This window comes from Antechinus flavipes, chromosome 3 (genome assembly GCF_016432865.1).
Source record: "Antechinus flavipes isolate AdamAnt ecotype Samford, QLD, Australia chromosome 3, AdamAnt_v2, whole genome shotgun sequence".
In the NCBI taxonomy this organism is placed as follows: Eukaryota; Metazoa; Chordata; class Mammalia; order Dasyuromorphia; family Dasyuridae; genus Antechinus; species Antechinus flavipes.
The window spans coordinates 545614801-545634105 of NC_067400.1; the positions used below are offsets into that span (position 1 = coordinate 545614801).

A 19305-nucleotide genomic window follows, 5' to 3' on the forward strand; every position below is an offset into this window, starting at 1 on the left:
TTAGTATTAGCTGTATGCCAATGGAGATGCCAACATATGAGTCTCAGTTTCCTCATCTCTAAAGGCAGCAAGATGACATAGTGAATAGAGCATCCAGTCAGGAAGACTCAGACACTGACCAGTTGTGTGATCCTGGGAAAGTCACAATCCTGTTTTCCTCTGTTTCCTCATCTATAAAATGAGCTGGGAAGGAAATGGCAAACCATTCTGGTATCTCTGCCAAGAAAACTCCAACTGGTGTCACCAAGGGGTTGGGGATAGCTGAAATGTGACTGAATCACAACAAACCAATTCTTTACCTTTAAAATAGGAATTATATTTAACCTTGTGCTACATGCCTCAACAAGGCTGTTGTGGGAGACAAGTAAGTTAATAAAACTATTGGTTTTCATAATAGCAGTCCAATACCTTTAAGTAATTTTATTGTCCTAAGGGCTTCCCAGGCCCTAAAAACAAAGCAGTTCCCATCTTTAAAAAACTAACGGGTTGCTCATTTATATCATCCCTGTACCTTTTTTCCTGAGAATCAAAAGACCAGTGGTCATGGATAACAGCACTGGAGAATCCTTGAAATGGTGGGATCTAATCTGAGTTCAAATCTGGCCTCAAACACTTGATATTTATTAGCTGTGTGACTAGGAAAGTCAATTAACCCTCATTGTCTAAATTTCTATTTTTGGTCATGGTTTTTTCTTGTACTAAACTGATTGTGGAAGAAAACAAATCTTGTTACTTATTCCTATTTGATTGAGAATTATATTTTTGTAGTTTGATTTAGTTCTTAAATGTAAAGACCTAGAGGAAGCAAAAGAATTTAGAATTACATAAGAACACACAAGTATGGGAACTGAGTTCAGAAAAATGAAGTGACTGACTTAAGAACATCTAGCTAATAACAGTGTTAGCATTCAAACCCAGATCTTCTTATTGTTTAAGTACATTGTTCTCTCCAATTCACCATTCTGCTTTTTTTTTTTTTTTTTTTTTTTGTGGAGGAGAAATAGGGTGGAAGGGGTAGGAAGTATAGGATTAAATTCTTAGAAACTTTTGTTATTCAGATATTAATAAAATTTATTGATGTATTAATATAAAATATAATATTGCAAAGCTTTTAGAGGAGTGCCTGGCACATAGTTAATATACTATATAAATGTTACTGTTATTACTATTATATAAATGTTACATAACTTAAATATTTCAGATAACTCAGTAAAACTGTAGTTTATTACATGAAATCTCTTTTTCTTCTTTTTGACAGTTGTGGGATATGACACCAGTTGTATCATGATGGTGTTTTCCAGAACCCAAAAAACAGTATTTCTGGAAGCAACGGTCACTGTAACCCAAATTGTTCAGGAAGATAAAAGTAAAGCTGAGTACTGTGGGCAGTAAGAGAGAGACTAAAAAATCTTGTTAGTTTTTAAGCCATCCGCCAGTATGGGGCAAACACTAGTAAGGAGACTCTTATTTCAACTTGTTCACACAATAGAAAAAAATATTTTTTTAAGCAAATGATTTGTACAATCTGGCCATGCTACAATTGTTCTGAGTTTGTCTGGGGGAAAAATCATGTGGGATGGATGTTTAGTTTTTAATTTTTCAACACTTACTTGTTCTTGCTGCTTTGTATTGAAGAAGTGAAGGAGGTGTCTTTTCAGGGTTGGGTGTGGTCTTTGTTGCTCCTCTTCCCCACTCCAAGATATATCCTACCACATACTCAGCATCACTTTTACCTCACCAGAATGAATGTATTTAAAGCTATTTATTGTTGCTATTTCTGGGTTCATCCCCAATTCAGCGGAGACATCTGTGAAGATTGACAGACTTTTTGAAGGAGCTAAGCAGCAGTGCTTGCGTCCATCCAGTCTTTATCTAAGAGAAATCAACCTTTCTGGTTTCCTGGACCCCAGAAAAAAAATGGGAGTTTTTCCTGCCTTCCCACTGCTTCTCCTAAAAACAATGTTAAGCTGCTCCACAGCTATCTAAAAGATGACCAAGAAGTTGGTAATTACAGTTGAGAGAATCTCCCATTAGCATCTGTGTTCATCTGAACTCAGCTGGAACCGCACAAGCTATTTTAAAGGAAATTTTAGTGACAGGCCTCTCTCAGGTTTCACCAAAACACATGTTTGCAAAAGTAATTGTTTCTTCGTTATGTGTTACTTATGAACTTAAATGCATTCATGTGTATAAATTTTTAATTAAGTCTCTTCTTTTTTTTTTCCTATTCAAACTATGCATTAAGAAAAAAAAATTAATAAAATTGCTCCAGATTCCCTGCATACTTAAATGATATATTCCTTGAGACACTTGGTATGATAGAAATCTGCTTTCTCCTGCTATTTTCCTTTTGGAAAAAACTAACTTTTTAAATGAAATGTAAAATAATGCTTTTTAAAGAGAACCAAAATGGCCTGCCTGTTATGGTGTAGTTTTTTTCTTTTTTCTTTTCTTTTCTTTTCTTTTTTTTTTTTTTTTTTAAACTTTCATTTTGAACTCTAAAAGAAATGGAATAAAACCCTGCCAGGGAAAATTGTCAGCTTTTCTAGATGTGACAAGGAGAAACAATGCCTTTCCTCCTATAGAGCTTAAAACATTTGCTTGTTTCTTATCTAGAAAATTTACTTTTTTATTCTCTTTTAGGAAAAACTTCATTTCCACCATGCTCTTATTTTTCATGATACCTTGTACATATCTAAGTTTGGGAGCTTTTTTCAAAGGATATTGGGGGTTGGAGAGAAATAGAAAATGTCTCTTAATTTCCTTCTTTCTAGAAAGCAAAAAGTTTTATGATACAGTAGACTTATTTTTATCATTTATTTTTCCCTCTTCTTGGTTTTATGCCTAGTGATTAGCACCAAACTAGAAAACCAGGCCTTCATAATGGCAAACTCTGCTTCCTGGTTCGGTGACCTCTTCAATAACTTGATGGTGGTTATGATAGCCCAAGAGGTCTTGGGGAAAATAACACTGTTCATTGCCTTATTAAATTGAAAATTTATGCTTATAAGCAAGAAACTTTAATAAAGCACTAGGAGAGTATTCCCAGGTTATTATAACTCAATCCCTCACATTCCCCCAAAAGTATACATAGGACAAAAATATCCTAAGGAACATAATCACTTAACATTTTTATCTCCCCCAAATTCTCTCCTTGCTATCAATAGCTGCTATAATCACTGTTTTGAATGTCTTCTGCATGTCTGTCTCATGTTCTAATTTTTATGATGTTAAAATTTTTAAAATATTCAAATGTCTATAGTCTGTCTATATGTATAGTATATGCTTGGATTGCATTACCTTATTACTAATAAAAATTTCTAAGTACTGAAAGGTAGAAGGGATCCACAGAAATGAATAGAAGACTTCTAGCTCTATTTTGTCTTCTTCCTCTTCACATTCTGGCCAGTACAAGAAAAGGGAAATATAGTATTAAGGAATTGATGGAGCAAGTGCCCATCAGGCCTATGCACACGTTTTCCAACTGAGCCAAAATCTCATTGGACAAATATTTGCACTCCTCTGGGATCGCACGTGATTCTTTTAGCTTACTGGCATTTGCCTCAAACGTGATTTCTCTGCATGGATGTCTATATTCAAAAGCCTTTAACAAGTCTTTTCAATACCACATTTCTATCCAAGCCCAAAGATTTGCTCATAGTTTAAAGCCAGTCAAGGCATTTTCAAGTTTCATAAGTGGTAGGAGTTTTGCTTTAAAAAAAACAAAACAACAACAACAAAAAAAAAAGTAGTGTGATGTTTCTAAGCATTCACTGAATTGTTTTTCCCTTCTCTTGTCTGAGTGTCCCTCAGGTCAATTGGATTCAGCAAACATAGTTTAGGCGTATGAAGTGGTTATCCTGGAAACTCTGTGAATGCCTTAATTTTAAAATTGTGTTTCTATACCCTTTTCTGGCAACTAACAGAGAAAATTCTCTGTGCCACGTTTCTCCACCAGGCACTTTCTGAAAGTGAAAGTTTCTGTTAGTCAGATTTGGAAGCTGGCACCAGCCTCTTGCTTTCTCTGTGGAGACTTTGCCTATTTTTCTTGAGCTTCCTTTTGAATTATTGTCCATTTGGCTTGCCTTTATATTTGTTCCTCTTGGGAGCTGAAAGTTTTACATAAACTGGATATTTTTTGAAAACAGGAAATTATGATGATTTCACAGAATTTTTAGAGTGGCCATCTAATCCAACTCATATCCAAAAAGGAGTTACTATAACAACATAAAATTTTGTTCTCTCTCTCTCTCTCTCATACATAATGACCTAATAAGTACCCACCCTTTCTTTCATTTACTTCTTAGAAATTATAATCACAACATGCAGCAACTCTACCGTAATACTAAAAAAAAAAAAAAAAAATTAGTTTCCGATAAAGTAAAACTTAAAGGCTTGTTTTGTTTCTTTGCCTGAACAACCAGTCTTTCTGATTGGCTTTTAAAATGCCATACTTTTTTCCTGTAATATTCTTATATGAATCTTTGAATATCAGAACTGGAAAGGACCTTAAGAGGTTCCGAGAAGCCCCACCCTCAAGCAAAGTACATCTCAATCATGTCACACAAACCAATAATGAGGACTTTGTTCTGGTAGGAGAGCCTGATGGGTAGGAAGGGATAGGGGTAGGGGATACATCAGGAGATCTCTGGGGGAACTGTTAATTCCTGTGAATATCACCTGGAATAACAAACTCTTGAGTGATTTGGAAGTCTCTAAACAAGCCACTAGTGGATAAGAAGGATCATACCACCTAGGTTCTGAGTTCTTTCCCACAAAGTATATTTGATATACCTTCTGTCACCACCTCTGGTTATGAGTCAACAGGTTGGTGAATTTAGAATAATAGGGTATTTGTTGCAGGTCTGCATATTTCCTTGTCAAATGCCTCAGCATCAGAAAGTCAGAATTGAGGGAGGGAATTCAGGTGCACACAAGTATATCTGTCATATTATTTTTCTGATTACTGAATGTGAAGAGCCCATTTCAATGGGGCTGATCTTTCTTGTTAGATATCTTCCTACTCAACTACACATCCATTCTTTCGAAGCCTCAAGTTTTCAAAAATAATTTTTTTTTTTGCTAGAGCTCATTTTGTTAGTTGTCCTAATTTTGCCTAAGAGAAGTAAATTAGTTCATTAGATGAGATTTCCCTGATTTGTATCACATTGTAATCTTTTAAAAGATAGAAAGACTGAACTTGTGATTCCATTCGTACAGGAAAATCCCGAGTGAGTGAGATAGACAATACTTTCACAACTCAACTTATAGGCTTGGAAAGTTGCCTAGAGCATTTGAAAGGTAGAGTGATTTATGTCATACAGCTGTCATGAGCAATGTTTGAATCCTGCTCTCCCTAACTCTGAGGTTTGCTGTCTATCCACTATCACAATTGCCTTTCATTTGTATATGAATAAATGATTGTGTCACAAAGGTTTACATCTTAAAATACTGGAAATTAATTCTTTTTGCCAACAGTTTACATTTTTCATGCAGACCTAACTAATTTTTCATTTTTGTCTCCTTTATGGCAGTTTGTGGTGTATGTATATGTGTGCCCATATGCAAGTGCCCATATTTTCTTTAAAAGAGTGAAAGCAAGCAAGGATTCAGCAGCCTGAATGGGAGAAACAAGAATAAAATTAACTCTTAAAAATGATCTGCCCATTTAATGACAATCTTATTAGTGTAAAGTGCCAAAAAATATAGGATCTTCCAAAAGGGTTAGGTACTTTTAATCTTCAAAAGCTTAAAAATGCACTAAAGACTTTGGGGATATCCTGCATATTCCTGGAACACTATACATTTTTACTTTTAGAACACTGATTTTTAGGGAGTTAAGAGAATAAGGCGAAACATTGCTCCCAATGCTTTATGCTTTGAAAGGAGTTTAGTTGATCACTCATAGCATTCCAATTGAAAGCCTCTCTTCTTCTCATCTCGGGGCTTCCTTTCCTTTGTAAATGCCTGAAATTGTTGACTTGAAATGGCCCCTAGTTTCCTTGACTCATTATTTACTAAGTATTGGGTATTCTCAGAGTATCTGACCCAGGCATTGGTACATAGGATGGCTATAGAACACTACCTTCTACCTGTATTTGTCCTTGAGGAATTTACCTATTAAGTTCAAATTGGTCTTTAGGATCTGTCCACCATTCCTTCCTTCATCCTGGGAGCACCCTCAAGACACTGCTTCCTATTTGTATTCCAAGACCTTTGGGAGATCAAGGCTGCAAGCTTGCTGGAGAGAACAAGAGGGCTCTTTACAATCCAATTCTGTCAAAGTACACATGGCCTTATGTTAATGTCTAACTATGTGCTGTGTCTACCACAGCTAAGTCTTTCGGTATGTATGCCAGCAGCTGAAGCATTCCATCTTTAGAACATTTTCAGAGGGGAATTAGATGAACCCTCAATGTAATCACACAAGTCAAGGCAAATTAGGGTCCTTTTTTTCGAGAGAGAGAGAGAAAGAAATTTAGCCCTGCAGGGTTTCCAAAATGCCATTTTTTTTCCTTTATTTTTTTCCTTTATTATCAACACAGCCCTCGTTCCATTTTGGCCATAGACTAATTTTGCCTTCTATTTCTAATGCTAAGTATTTTATAAATCATCTTTATTTTTAAACCTCATCTCAGCCTTGCAGAGAACTCAAAATTTAACAAACCATGCAATTGTTTTTAACATCACTGTTTCTGCCATGGCTATTCAAAATTAGTACAATCAGCAGAATTCATGTTCATCACTGGGCTTATAAGACAGCCAACACCAACTAGGCAAGTGATTATCTGCAAGGCTTAAGCCAGATAAATGAGAGAAGACCATTCTCTCTTAAGTTTCCTCTATCAAATTCCACGAAAGCACTGTCTATTTTTTATGTATACCTACATGGATATTTTATTATGGAAAGGTGAGATAATGAGGATAGTGAAGATATTCCAAGTATTCCTTTTTGTTCATCTCCCTCATCACCTTCCATCTTGTATCACACCTTTTTGTGTAAATCTTGCTGTATTCTTTTCCATTGGGTAAGTTCCTTGAATTCAGAGACTTTTGTTGTGTATATCCCTAGCACTTAGCACAGTGCCTTTTATGTTGGGAAAAACAAATGTTTGTTCATTTGGGTCAGAATCATAAGCAAATGAGACTTGCTTAGGAAAAAATGATTGAAATTACATATTGATTTGATGAACATATTAGAAACAAGGAAGCTTATATAATTCAGAATCAGGTCTTGACATTAGACTTTTTTTCTCCTCTAATAAAAGAATCGGAAGCTATTACTAATATAAAAGGGAAAATGATTTGCTTATATTTGCATTTATATATTTTGTTATTAAATGATAAAGGCACTTTGTGGCACTAGAACACACCAACGTGATGTATGGACCAAAACACTTGTTTCTTTTAACCATTACATTTTCAGTTATGTTTTATGTTATTGATATTACATGTTTAAGAATATATTTTTCAGTGTAATTGTTGTCCTTTTGCAAAAGAAAAATGTTATTAGGAGTTCAAAACTTATTATATACTGTACAACTTGGAAAGTACTTGGCCTAGTGAAAACCTGCTTCTTACTTGCTGTAGTCAAGAACATGGCACCTGCTTTTCTGTATTACCCCATCAGCTTCTATGGTACAGATCTGTAATTGGTTGCAATAGCCCTATTTTATTTAGGCTCCTCTTTTAAAATGAGGAAGTTCTCTATGAATTTCAATTTAAAAATGTAATAAATATGAAAGTTGGAGCAAATCTCTTGAATGTTGGTTTATTTTTAAACCCTCTATCTACTCTTTGCTCTGGATATGAGAATGAAATACATTTTTTTTTTAAATCCTCAGCAACCAGATCTTGCCATCTGCTTGGAGATAGTCATTGTAACATTATCTTCAAGAGATCTCTGTTCTATGTGATAAAATGATAAAGATTAAAATTTCTTAAGTTAAATACTATATCTAATAAGATAAAATACTACAGAATGGTATGGTGGTTTTCCCCCTACTCCCTTTCCTCTGCCCTCTGCCATGTATCTCAAATGTATGTTTGTTCATTAAATGATGTAAAGGACTCATTGAAAAGATGCCTCCATGGTTCTAAAATAAACTTTTATGAAACCTTCCTTTACCCTTAATCCTGTACTTGTATTGTGGTTGAAGTTACGAGCATGGGCTATTCCATGAAACACTTCAGTGTTTTTGATAACTTTGGAAATTGGTACTTTCAGAGGGACAGCTATGGCTGAGGTATACAATTGAAGTGAGATTGAATCAGGTCAGCAGATTCCTGTAACAGGAGGGTCTAGAGGCCAAGATGAGGTGTTCTTCTTCCAGTCCAGAGGGATAAGATCATGACAGACATATTCTTTGTCTTTTCTTTATTTACCCATTAACTGATAAATCTTGGCAAAAAAGAGTGGGCTCAAAAAACCTGTATTTGAAACCTGACTGAGTTTAAACTCTGGATAGCATTTTCCTCATATAAAACTAAGGGCCATGAACTAATTCTCTAAAATTCCTTTCTATGAACTGATGTCTGAAAATCTGCCAAGCATACAGAAATTGTGATAATAGTACAAGCATAAAAAATACCCACTTAATAAATGTTTCTCCCACAAAAATTCATATAATCTATGGGAAAAGAAATTAATGCACTGAGACATTGCTATAGAGCCTTAGAGCTAGAAGTTAGCTCAAGATGCTTTAGGCTTTTTTTTTTTTTTTTTTTTTTTTTTTTTGAGGCAATCAGGGTTAAATGACTTGCCTAAGGACACACAGCTAATAAATGTCCAAGGCCAGATCTGAATTCTCATACTAGTTACTTCAGGGCTAGTGTTCTACTTTACTGCCCCCAAATCATCTTTTAAAGTATGAATCCCATCTGAAAGTAGTCATCCTTCCTCTCCATCTTTTCTTGATTATTCTGATGGGAAACTCTCTAGTTCACAAGGTGACTTAGGGTTGAACAGCTAACTATGAATCCCAGAAGATCTGTATTCTATACAGCAAATCAATTTTTTTTAAAACATTGTTTTTCCCCCACCAATATTTACTTGTATAAGATTTTGATTTCAGTTTCTTTTTTCCCTTCCAAGATGGTAAGCCATCATAAAAGAAGAATCGGAACAAAAGGGAAAAGCCACGAGAAAGAAAAAAATGAAAATAGTATATACCTCAATCTACATTCAGACTCTATTGTATTTTTCTCTGGATGTGAATAGAATTTTCTATCACGAGTCTTGGAATTGTTCTGGATCATTGCATTGCTAAGAAGAGCCAAGTCTGTCATAGTTGATCATCTCACAATGTTGGAGTTACTGTCTCCTCCCTCTCCTCTGAACTTCTGAAGCACTTTTGACCAGAGACTTGAAAATTGAGAATCTAATACCATTTGATTTATTCACAACTCTGGTACAATGTTCTGGTTTTGCTCACCTCACTCAGTATCAGTTCATGTAAATTTTCTCAGGTTTTTCTGAAATTTGCCTGTCATCATTTCTTATAAAACAATTGTATTCTATTGCCTTCATATACCACAATTTGTTCAGTCATTCCCCAGTTCATAGGCTTCCGTCAATTTTCCAATTCTTTTCCATCACAAAAAGTCAGTTTTAGCCTCTGAGGGCTCTCTGTATCCCTGGCTTTAACACCCACATTCAAAGTCCACATTCTTTAGATCTACCTTGGCTTCCTTTCAGATGACTCTGTATGGCTTTGTCTGAGCCAACTTATTTGTTTCCCCATTAGAATGATGCTCCTTAAAGGCTTTGTTTTTCCTGTTTTGTTTTGTTTTGCCTTTCTTTGCATCCAAAATGCATAAAATAGTGGTTGGCATATAGTATCAATACTTAATAAGTGTCCGCTCATTGACTGAGGAGGCAACCTCTGTAAATCCAAGTAGCAAAGGAACTGCCAGCCTTTTAAAGCCTGTTTTCTCTCCTAGGAATTCTCCATTAACATTATTTAATTATGTATAAATATAATTAAAATTTTAATTAGCATTAATGAAAACAGGTCTGGCTCCTGTCCCCTGTATTGAACATAGCTCCTGGTTTACCTTTTAGGACCACGCAGAGCATCTTGTCCCTCTTCCATATAAACAATCACTTGATACTTACATTTCTCCTTTTGTTCTCTGTTTTTCATGGGTGACCTTTAACTCTCCATATTATAATCTTATAAAGAGGACTGCCACTGCTCCTTTCATTTAGGGAATTTATAGGGTGGGGTACTTGTTTGTTCAATAGAGATTTGTGGATAGATCAAATAGTATTAGATTCTCAAGTTTCAAGATTCTGGCCAAAAGTGCTTCAGAAGTTCAAAGCAGAGGGAGGAGACAGTAACTCCCATAGATGTGGAGAGTCACAGAAAAGAGTGGAATTGAAGGATATAGGAAAGATAGATACAGTGATATAAGGGGGGTAGCCTTCAGGTGTATTCTATCTTCAAGGACAACCAAAAGACTAGTCTGCTTGTATGCCAGTCTCTGGCTCACTTCCTGCCTAATCCTCCATGCAACCCATAAAACAAGACCTAGTCTTTACCTTTAAGTACCTAAAAGACCTTCAGTAATCAGGTGTGGTGAGGAAAACACTAGTACTCAAATGACCTGGTTTCAAATTTTGCCTTGGAGATGTTGCCCATGTGACCTTCCCATCTTTTCCAAATTCCAGCTGGAGGGACAATATCTCAGCCAATACTGCCATTCTTGGAAGAAATCCATCAACCAATGCTCTACTGTTATGCTCTTTTTCTCTGTTGTCTTTCCTTATTAGCATGGAAACTCCCTAAGAACTAGAACTGCCTTTCTTTTAGCTGGTGCATAATAAGTGATTAATAAATGCTTTTTTTGTCATTCATAATAGTTTGTATTTATATAATGCTTTAAGATTTGCAAAGGGATTTACATGCATTGTTTCAATTGAACCTTATGCGACAAATGTACTTTGACTCATTCTTAAAGAGTCAGGAATGCTACATTTGCCCCTCGGTTCTATCCTATCTCAGGGGTTTGTTAGGGTGTCTTCTCAATCATAGATTAAGTCACCCCTGGCTAGGTTCCCCTTGCTATTAGATGCCAGCATCCCAAATTTAACATCAATTATCCTTTTTCTCAGTAGTCTGTTATTTTTCCAATTACATGTAAAGATAGTTTTCAACACTGTTTTTGTTAGATTTTGAGTTCTGAAATTTTTTTCTATCTCCCCTCTTCTCAAGAAAGATTATGGTATATAGATTATATATGTACAATCATTTTAAACATTTCCATATTAGTTATGTTGTGAAAGAAAAATCAGAATAAAAGAAAAATCATGAGAAAGAAAAAGCAAACCAAAGAAAGGTTAAAAAATAGTATGTTTCAATCCACATTGAGTTTCCAAAATTGTCACTCTGGATGCAGATGGCATCCATCTCAAGTCTATCAAAATTGTTCTAGGTCAATGTATTGCTAAGTCTCGCATAGTTGATCATCACATAATCTTGCTATTATTATGTACAATATTTTGGTTCTCACTTCATTCAGCATAAGTTCATTTAAGTCAAGATTTTTCTGAAACCTGCCTGCTCATCATTTCTTATAAAACAATAATAGTATTCCATTACCTTCATGTACTGTAACTTAGTCAAGCCACTCCCTACTCAATTTTTAATTCCTTGCCACTGGAAAAAGAGCTATTGCAAACATTTTTGCACATGTGCGTCCTTCCTCCCCTATTATGATCTCTTTGAAATACAAACCCAGTGGTGACACTGCTGGATCAAAAGTTTCATCAATTACCTTTTACAAAGAGATTTATTTTGAAGTTATATCAAGAACAAAATGTAAATATTTTTCTCTAACACTTCAGGGACATTCTTCCTTATTCAACCTTAGTCATTAGACAAAGTAAGCTCACTCTTAACACAGTTCCTTCATGACATTGGCCCACTGAGTTCATGTCCTCATGTGATCTGACTATTAGGTCTCAGCTATCCTGCTCCAATGCCTTCACTCAGAACAGAAAAGAGGTGAGAAAAGTGTGATTTGGAAACATTAAGTGACTTTAACTTGCCCAGGGTCATACACTCAGGTTTTTCTAAATTCAAGTCTGGCATTCTAGTCAGTATTGTTCTGCTGCTGCTTCTACTATATTTACATAAGCTTTCTCATTCTTTTGTTATTTATACTAATGATTGTTCAGTAGAAAGGCATAAATACCAACTGTCAAATAAGGTGACTAGAGAACAGAATTTACTATTGACTAAAAATCTAATGCCAGTGAATCTTTTCCTTGACTTCCCCGAGTCTCTGGTTGTTGTTTTTTGGTTGTTTTTGTTTTAATCTATAAAATAGAAGAAAGATTTGCTACTTCCCTCCATTAGTTTACATCTATGTAAAGGCTTGTGAGTTTATAATCTGACTCAAATAAAAATCCTTGTGGACTTTGTAGTGAATATTGACATTATGGATCCCTTAATTGGGAGGAAAGATCACTTCAAGAGTAGTCTTGTTAGTTCATTAGCGGGCTAGCCCACAACTAAACTCTCTGTTCTTGAGGTCAGATTGTCTATGAAATAATAGGTTATCACTGAAAGTAAGAGTCTATCCATAACTGAGTTTCATATGCCAAGGAAGCCTTTGAGAAGAAAAATACTCCAAAATACTAAAGAAGCACTTTGGGCAATAGCTAATAATTTGAAACAAAATCAATGCCCATCAATCGGGCAACAAATTGCAGTGCATGAATATAATGGAATAATACTACTGTGTTTATGAGATAATGTGTGTGATGAATACAGTAGAAGTATGGCAAGTTTTTTGTGAACTGAGTAAAGCAAAACCAAAAAATCAATATACACAGTAATTAAAACAGTATAAATGGAAATAAAAGTGGCACACTAAAAATAGGCAAATATAACAATTATAATGATCAAGCAGGACAAATGCAGAGATCTGAGAAGATATCCCCAACCTACTTTTTTTTTAATCAAAGTGTGAGGTTCACAGGTGTTAGACATTGCATATGTTTTTGGACTTTTTCAACATACTGATCAGCTGTGCTTTATTTCCTCTCCAAAAGTACTATTTTATACATAATAAGGCTCTGTTGAAGCAAAGGGGAAGGATGGGGGAGGAATACATGGAATACTGTGCTGATATTTAAAAAACCAAAATATTAATAAAAACATTTTTTTTAAAAGTAAGGGCTTGACTTTCTAGTTCCAAAATATGGCTTTAAATAATAACAATAAAAAACAACAACAACAATTTTTATCCTTGTTATTCTTGGGTTTGATCATTTCTGGGGAGATTCACTATGATGTTTACTTAAATATTTCTAAATTACAGAAAAAAAATAGGAAGATCAAAAGTCTATGGTGTACTTGAAGTTTAGGACACTTTGTTGAGAAATGAATGGCTTGGAATACTGGTCTCCAAAATAATAGCTGCTTCTGGAAGAAGAGGTTAAGTTTCTAAAATGGGGAAGAGTCCCATCAGAACCCCTAATCTATTTTTATTTTTCACTTTTTGTCTTGATTTTAACCATTTCCTACATTGTGCTTTTATAAAAGTATCTTTCCTGGCCTCCTGATAAGATTGTATTGTTTCATTCAATCCCAGGATAAGCAAGATAAGCATACCATTCTAAGAAAATTATTGTCCTTTGTGAAGTCTGTTCTTGGGTCATGTTAAATGATGAAGTTATTTTAATGAAATGAGGATTTTGTGGTACCATATAAAAAGTATGGAGCAGTGGAGTTTATTTGTAGAGCTGCAAAGTGTTCCAAGGATTGTTATAATCCTTTGATTAAGTGAAAATAGATGTTTCTGACTGCTAAATTTTATAGGATAAATTCAGTAAACACTTGCTCCTCCTAGACTCCAACCCTATCCTTTACATTTTGTCTATGGTTTTTTTATGTAAAAATAATTCATATTTCATGAATTTTTCATTTTATTTTGATCATAATTTTCTACAGAAGAATCTATTTCTTTTTCATTTCCCATTAAGATTTCTTCAGTCCATATGACTTTAAAAGAACACACTCACCTTATAGTTTAATATACCTTTAGAGAAAATGTATTAAAAGGAAAATCATAAAACTGTAAGTGATTCTGAGGCACCAAGATGGCACAATGGCTAGAGGGCTGTGTGAGGAGTCAGAAAGAACTGAATTTAAATCTGACCTCAGAAGTATACTAACTGTATGCTAAGGACAAATTAGTCAAACTTTTCTATGCCTTAGTTTCTTCAACTGTAAAATGGGGTTAATAATCATAACTACAAGGTTGTTGTGAGGAACAATGAGATAATGATTGTAAAGTGCTTAATAGGATGTCTTAACACAAACTAAGTGCTTAATAAACACTTGTCTCCTCCCCCCACTCAGTACTTTTATAGTGGCAGCTTATTAAGTGCTCTGTTTACTATCTTGCCTTTCCCAAGAGAGAACTTTTTATTTATTATCCTATCCCCCAATATCATAGTCTTGGGAGCTGTGGAATATACGATCTCACTGCTACTCATTTGGCTTGTAAATACTTAGTTCATCAGAAGATTCATGTAGACATCTCCATCTTCTACTAAGAATCTCTGCTCAACAAACAGAAAAAAGAAAATTTCTCCTATATTACAAGGAGACTATTAAGATGTATTGTTGGTGGCGTAAAATAGTATGGTTGGCTTAAAAAGCTGGATTGTTGAGTCATCCTCTCAGAGAAAGCCGGAGGAGTTAATTAAAAGCAACTTAGTAATCACATATACCTCTACTGTTAAAAAGCAAAGGAGAGCCAGAAGGAGAAGGTTCAGAAGATAGGGCAAGATTGAACAGGGTATTATGTGCTTGAAAAATGAGAAGGTATTAGACAAAGTCAATTTAACAAAACTAGTTTAAATTGTAAAGTGATGTTAATGTAGAATTTAAACATTGGTCTGGGGTCATAAAGATCTAAAAATAAGTTAAAATTAAGTTAAAACAGTTATCACAAGTCAACTTAGTAACAGCACACCCTTTAAATGTTTTCTCTGTTTTTGTTTACTGTATTAAGATTTTTGAATAATCTACTGTATTAGGTTATTTGTATGTCTTTATACTTAATATGAATGCTCTTTTACAATGTGTATTGTTATTAGTACATAGCATATTTATATGAAATGCAATGTAAATATTTTCCAAAAAACCACCATAAAAACAAATACCATTTAAACACCATCATCAGTTAGTGCAGAAGATGAATTGGTTAAGAAATTCTTTCAAGAACTAAATGAAACTCTGAATTTAATCAACATTTTCAGATATTTGATGATTTTCAGGAAAAAGTAAAAAACGATTTAAAAAATGGAGAGAAATATATAAGAAAATTCAGTTCAGGGAAAAGGAATGAAGGAGCCTGAAGACTTCTAAAAAGCACAAAAGCCTCACATGTCTATATACTAAGAACCTTCTTTAAGAAAAGAATTAGTATCAGACATGAGGATTACCAAATAACACCTTAAGGAAGAAACGAGATTTTGTCTTGATAGGAAGAAACTTGTTTATGATATAGCTGTTATCTTGAAATAAGCTATTTGTATTCAGTGAGATCGGAAAAATGTTAATACTATGACCCAAAGTAATTTTTAAAATAATACTAATCCTATTTTCAAAATGAAAAATGAGAAAATGATATCACAACATTATCACAGAGCTGCTTAAATAAACATCAAAAATGGAAATGGTCAGTAGAAATGACATTGACAGCAACTATAATAATTTTATCCATAGCAATGTAAATTAATTGCTGCAAAAAGGTGACCAAAAAAGTCCAGAAAGAGGCCTAGTCAGCACTTAATTTATTTGCCATACAAAGAGAAACAGCTATACAAGACAGCACCAGTTTAGAATATTAACATGTTTGTAAAATCTTATGAAGAAGGATGATTGGTGATTATGGTCAATATCTCATAAAGCAATGTGGAAAAAATTTAAAAAACAGTGTGAAGAGGGAAACCACATTTTTTAAAAAGCTTGGAAAGCTATCTGAGTATGCAAAGCCGTCCCAAATGCATTCAAGGATAAAAATAAAAGAAGGATTGGAAATAAGAAAAATGGAAAAGATTTGCAAAAATAATCACAAACAAATTTTTCTACCAAGGATAGTGGAACCAATATACTTAAACGTTAAAATCCCATTCTATAATGTGCCAATAAGGAACTACAAATGATACAAAAACAAAATAAAAAGGAAAACAAAGAAAAAGTAGCTGTATTAAGAGGACCAAGTATATGTAGAGGAGATCCATGCTGGAGGGAATGCAATTGTGAAGAAATTGAGCAAACAATATATAAGGTATCTGAAAGATGGAAAAAATACCAGAGGTATGGGGGGAAAAAATCTCAGACCTTATGATTCAGTCACTCAACAAGCATTTGTTAAGCCCTGCCAAGATGCCAGGTACTGTTCTAAGCAGTAAGGATACAAGGAAAATGAGAACAACCCATCCCTTTCAAGTAAACATGGTGGAGATAACATCCAAATAACTTTGTGGCATGATATATAGATGTTTATAGATATATGTGTTTTTGTGCACATATTTTTATATAAAATTCAAGGTAACTTCAAATTGAAGACATTTAGCATTAATTTGGATTGAAAGGCTTTTTGCGGAAGGTTGAATTTTTGATGAGACTTAAAGAAAGGCAGGGGACCCAGGAGTTAGAGGTGAGAAAGGAGGACATTTCAGGCAATGAGGATAGACAGGCAGAGAACTAATTCCTGTGTATGGAATTTTTCATATGTGGAACTGTCAAGATATTAGGAGTCACTCTTTTCCAGAGCTAAGGCTCAGCAAGCAAGCTATACCCCTAATCTCACATAACCACAATCCTTTGCACTCACCTCCTGGATAATCTCACTCTCTGGCAAAATCACTTAATTTTTGTATTACCTTACCCAACCCCAGGTGTTTTCTAAGCATGGATAAGCTGGGACAAGAGCCCATGTTCCAGTCATGAATCTCTACTATGAATCCAATGTGTTACATTGTTGTTGTTACCCATCATTGCCAGGGCTACATCTCTCTGCCTAGCTCACAGCCTAAGTATTGAGATCTCCCCACACTGCCTTGGATCCCCCTAAATATTGAGATCTCCCCACACTGCCTTGGATCCCCCTAAATACTGAGATCTCCCCACACTGCCTTGGGTTCCCCTAAGTATTGAGATGTCCCCACGCTGCCTTGGGTCCCCCCACTAGGCCAGAGGCCCTGTCACTTGTGTCTTTATGCATTTTCCTCACTTAGAAATTAAACTTTTGTTTGATTCCTGAGTCTCCTAATTCTAGCCTGCCCTGTGGAGCTCGGACCACCCAAAGTTTAGAGGCTGGTTCTGTCCCGTTGAGAGAACTTACTGAGAACAGTGTCAGTGGATCAGAGTGCTTGGAAGGTAATAAAATTTTGTAAGACTAAAAAGGGGCCAGGTTAAGAAGGGCTTCAAAGGCCAAAGATTTTAATCTGGGAATAATAAGGATCCACTGAAGTTTATTGAATGGGATGGTCCTGGGGAGTGACATGGTCAGACCTGAATTTTAGGAACATCACTTTGGCAATGGAACAAAGATGGTTGTTGTTCGTTCTTTGTTTTCAGAGGACCAAGACTTCAGGGAGTTAATGATATGACTTACAAGTGCATTAGATTCAAGTCAGGGAGGGCTGTGCAAGGTCACCTGCCTCACTTTCCCCTCCAGGGATATCTAGGTCCAGCAGCAGATATCGATCAGGATGACTGGAAGTGGACCTGGATACAATTGGAGACTTTGGCTTTTTAAAGCTAGGGTCTTCAACAGGTCTCAATTTGACTGACGCAACACCCATTCAGTGATTAAAGGTTTTGAGGCAAAGAACTTCCTTTTTCACCTAGTCCAAAAAAAAATTTAGCTAAATAAATAAATGAATGATGTGGGTAAAGACCAACAAGAAAATTATTAGAGTAATTCAGGTAAGAGTTAATAAAGGTCAGCTCGAGGATGGCAATCGTTTCAAAGGAGAGAAGCAGACATATATGAGAGACACTGAAAAAGATATACTCAAAAGCACTCGACAACATTGGATATAGGGAGTCAGAAAGAGTGAGGAATCAAGGATGACACTGAGATTGCAGAACTTAGTGACTAGGGAGAATAGTGCTGTTTAAATTTGTAATGGGAAAGTTTGGAAGAGAAGCGTTAGGAGGGGATGCTGTGAACATGTTGAGTTTAAGATGTATACAGAACATCCAGCTTGAGATAGATGTCCAATAGGCAGCTGAAGATGGGAATCTAGAGTGATTAGGGCTGGATAAATTGAAATAAGAATCATCTGCATAGAGATGATCATTGAATCCATGGGAGCTGATGCCATCACCAAGTGAAAGAATACAAGAGATGAGAACCTATGCAGAGCCTGGGAGAACATTTATGATTTTTCCTTTTTTTAATACTATTTTATTTTTCCAAATAGATGCAGATAGTTTCCAACATTAACTTTTTTAAAAGCTTGTGTCCAATTTTTTCTCCCTCCCGCCTACCCTTCCCCAAGACAACAAGCAATTCAATATGTTAAACTTATGTAATTCTTCTAAACATATTTTCATATTGAAATATCAGATCAAAAGGAAAAAAAAACAAGCAAACAAATAAACAACAACAGAAGGTGAAAATAATACATTTTGGTTTACATTCAGTCCCCATAGTTCTTTTTCTGGATGTGGATGGCTCTTTACATCACAAGTCTATTGGAATTACTTTGAACCCCTCATTGTTGAAAAGAATCCATCACAGTTGATCATTACATAATCTTGTTACTGTGTACAATGTTGTCTTGGTTCATTTCACTCAGCATTAGTTCTTTCCAGGCTTTTCTGAAATCATCTTGCTCATCATTTTTTTTTTTTAGTATAGAACAAGGAGCATTTATGATTTTTTTTATTTTATTATAACTTTTTATTGACAGAACCCATGTCTGGGTAATTTTTTTTTACAACATTATCCCTTGCACTCGCTTCTGTTCCAACTTTTCTCCTCCCTTCCTTTACCCCCTCCCCCAGATGGCAAGCAGTCCTATACATGTTAAATATATCACAGTATATCCTAGATACAATATATATGTGCAGAAACGAACAGTTCTCTTGTTGCACAGGAAGAATTGGATTCAGAAGGTAAAAATAACCTGGGAAGAAAAACAAAAATGCAAACAGTTTACATTCATTTCCCAGTGTTCTTTCTTTGGGTGTAGCTGCTTCTGTCCATCATTTATCCATTGAAACTCAGTTAGGTCTCTTTGTCATAGAAATCCACTTCCATCAGAAT

General features: G+C 35.1%; 1 protein-coding gene across 2 annotated transcripts in view; it reads left to right on the forward strand.

Annotated features, from left to right (window-relative positions):
- The window catches only part of WDFY2 (WD repeat and FYVE domain containing 2), a 149131-nt gene extending 137932 nt beyond the window's left edge, over positions 1-11199 (forward strand). The window contains exon 12 of one of the 2 annotated variants that reach the window (XM_051987378.1): positions 9095-11199. In XM_051987378.1, the coding sequence (XP_051843338.1) occupies positions 9095-9220 (126 nt within the window). In that variant the 3' untranslated portion in view covers positions 9221-11199. Of the gene's footprint in view, positions 1-1258; positions 8135-9094 lie in introns of those variants that run through there. The other variant, XM_051987379.1, reaches the window with a different exon arrangement.
- Positions 11200-19305: the final 8106 nt, after the last annotated feature.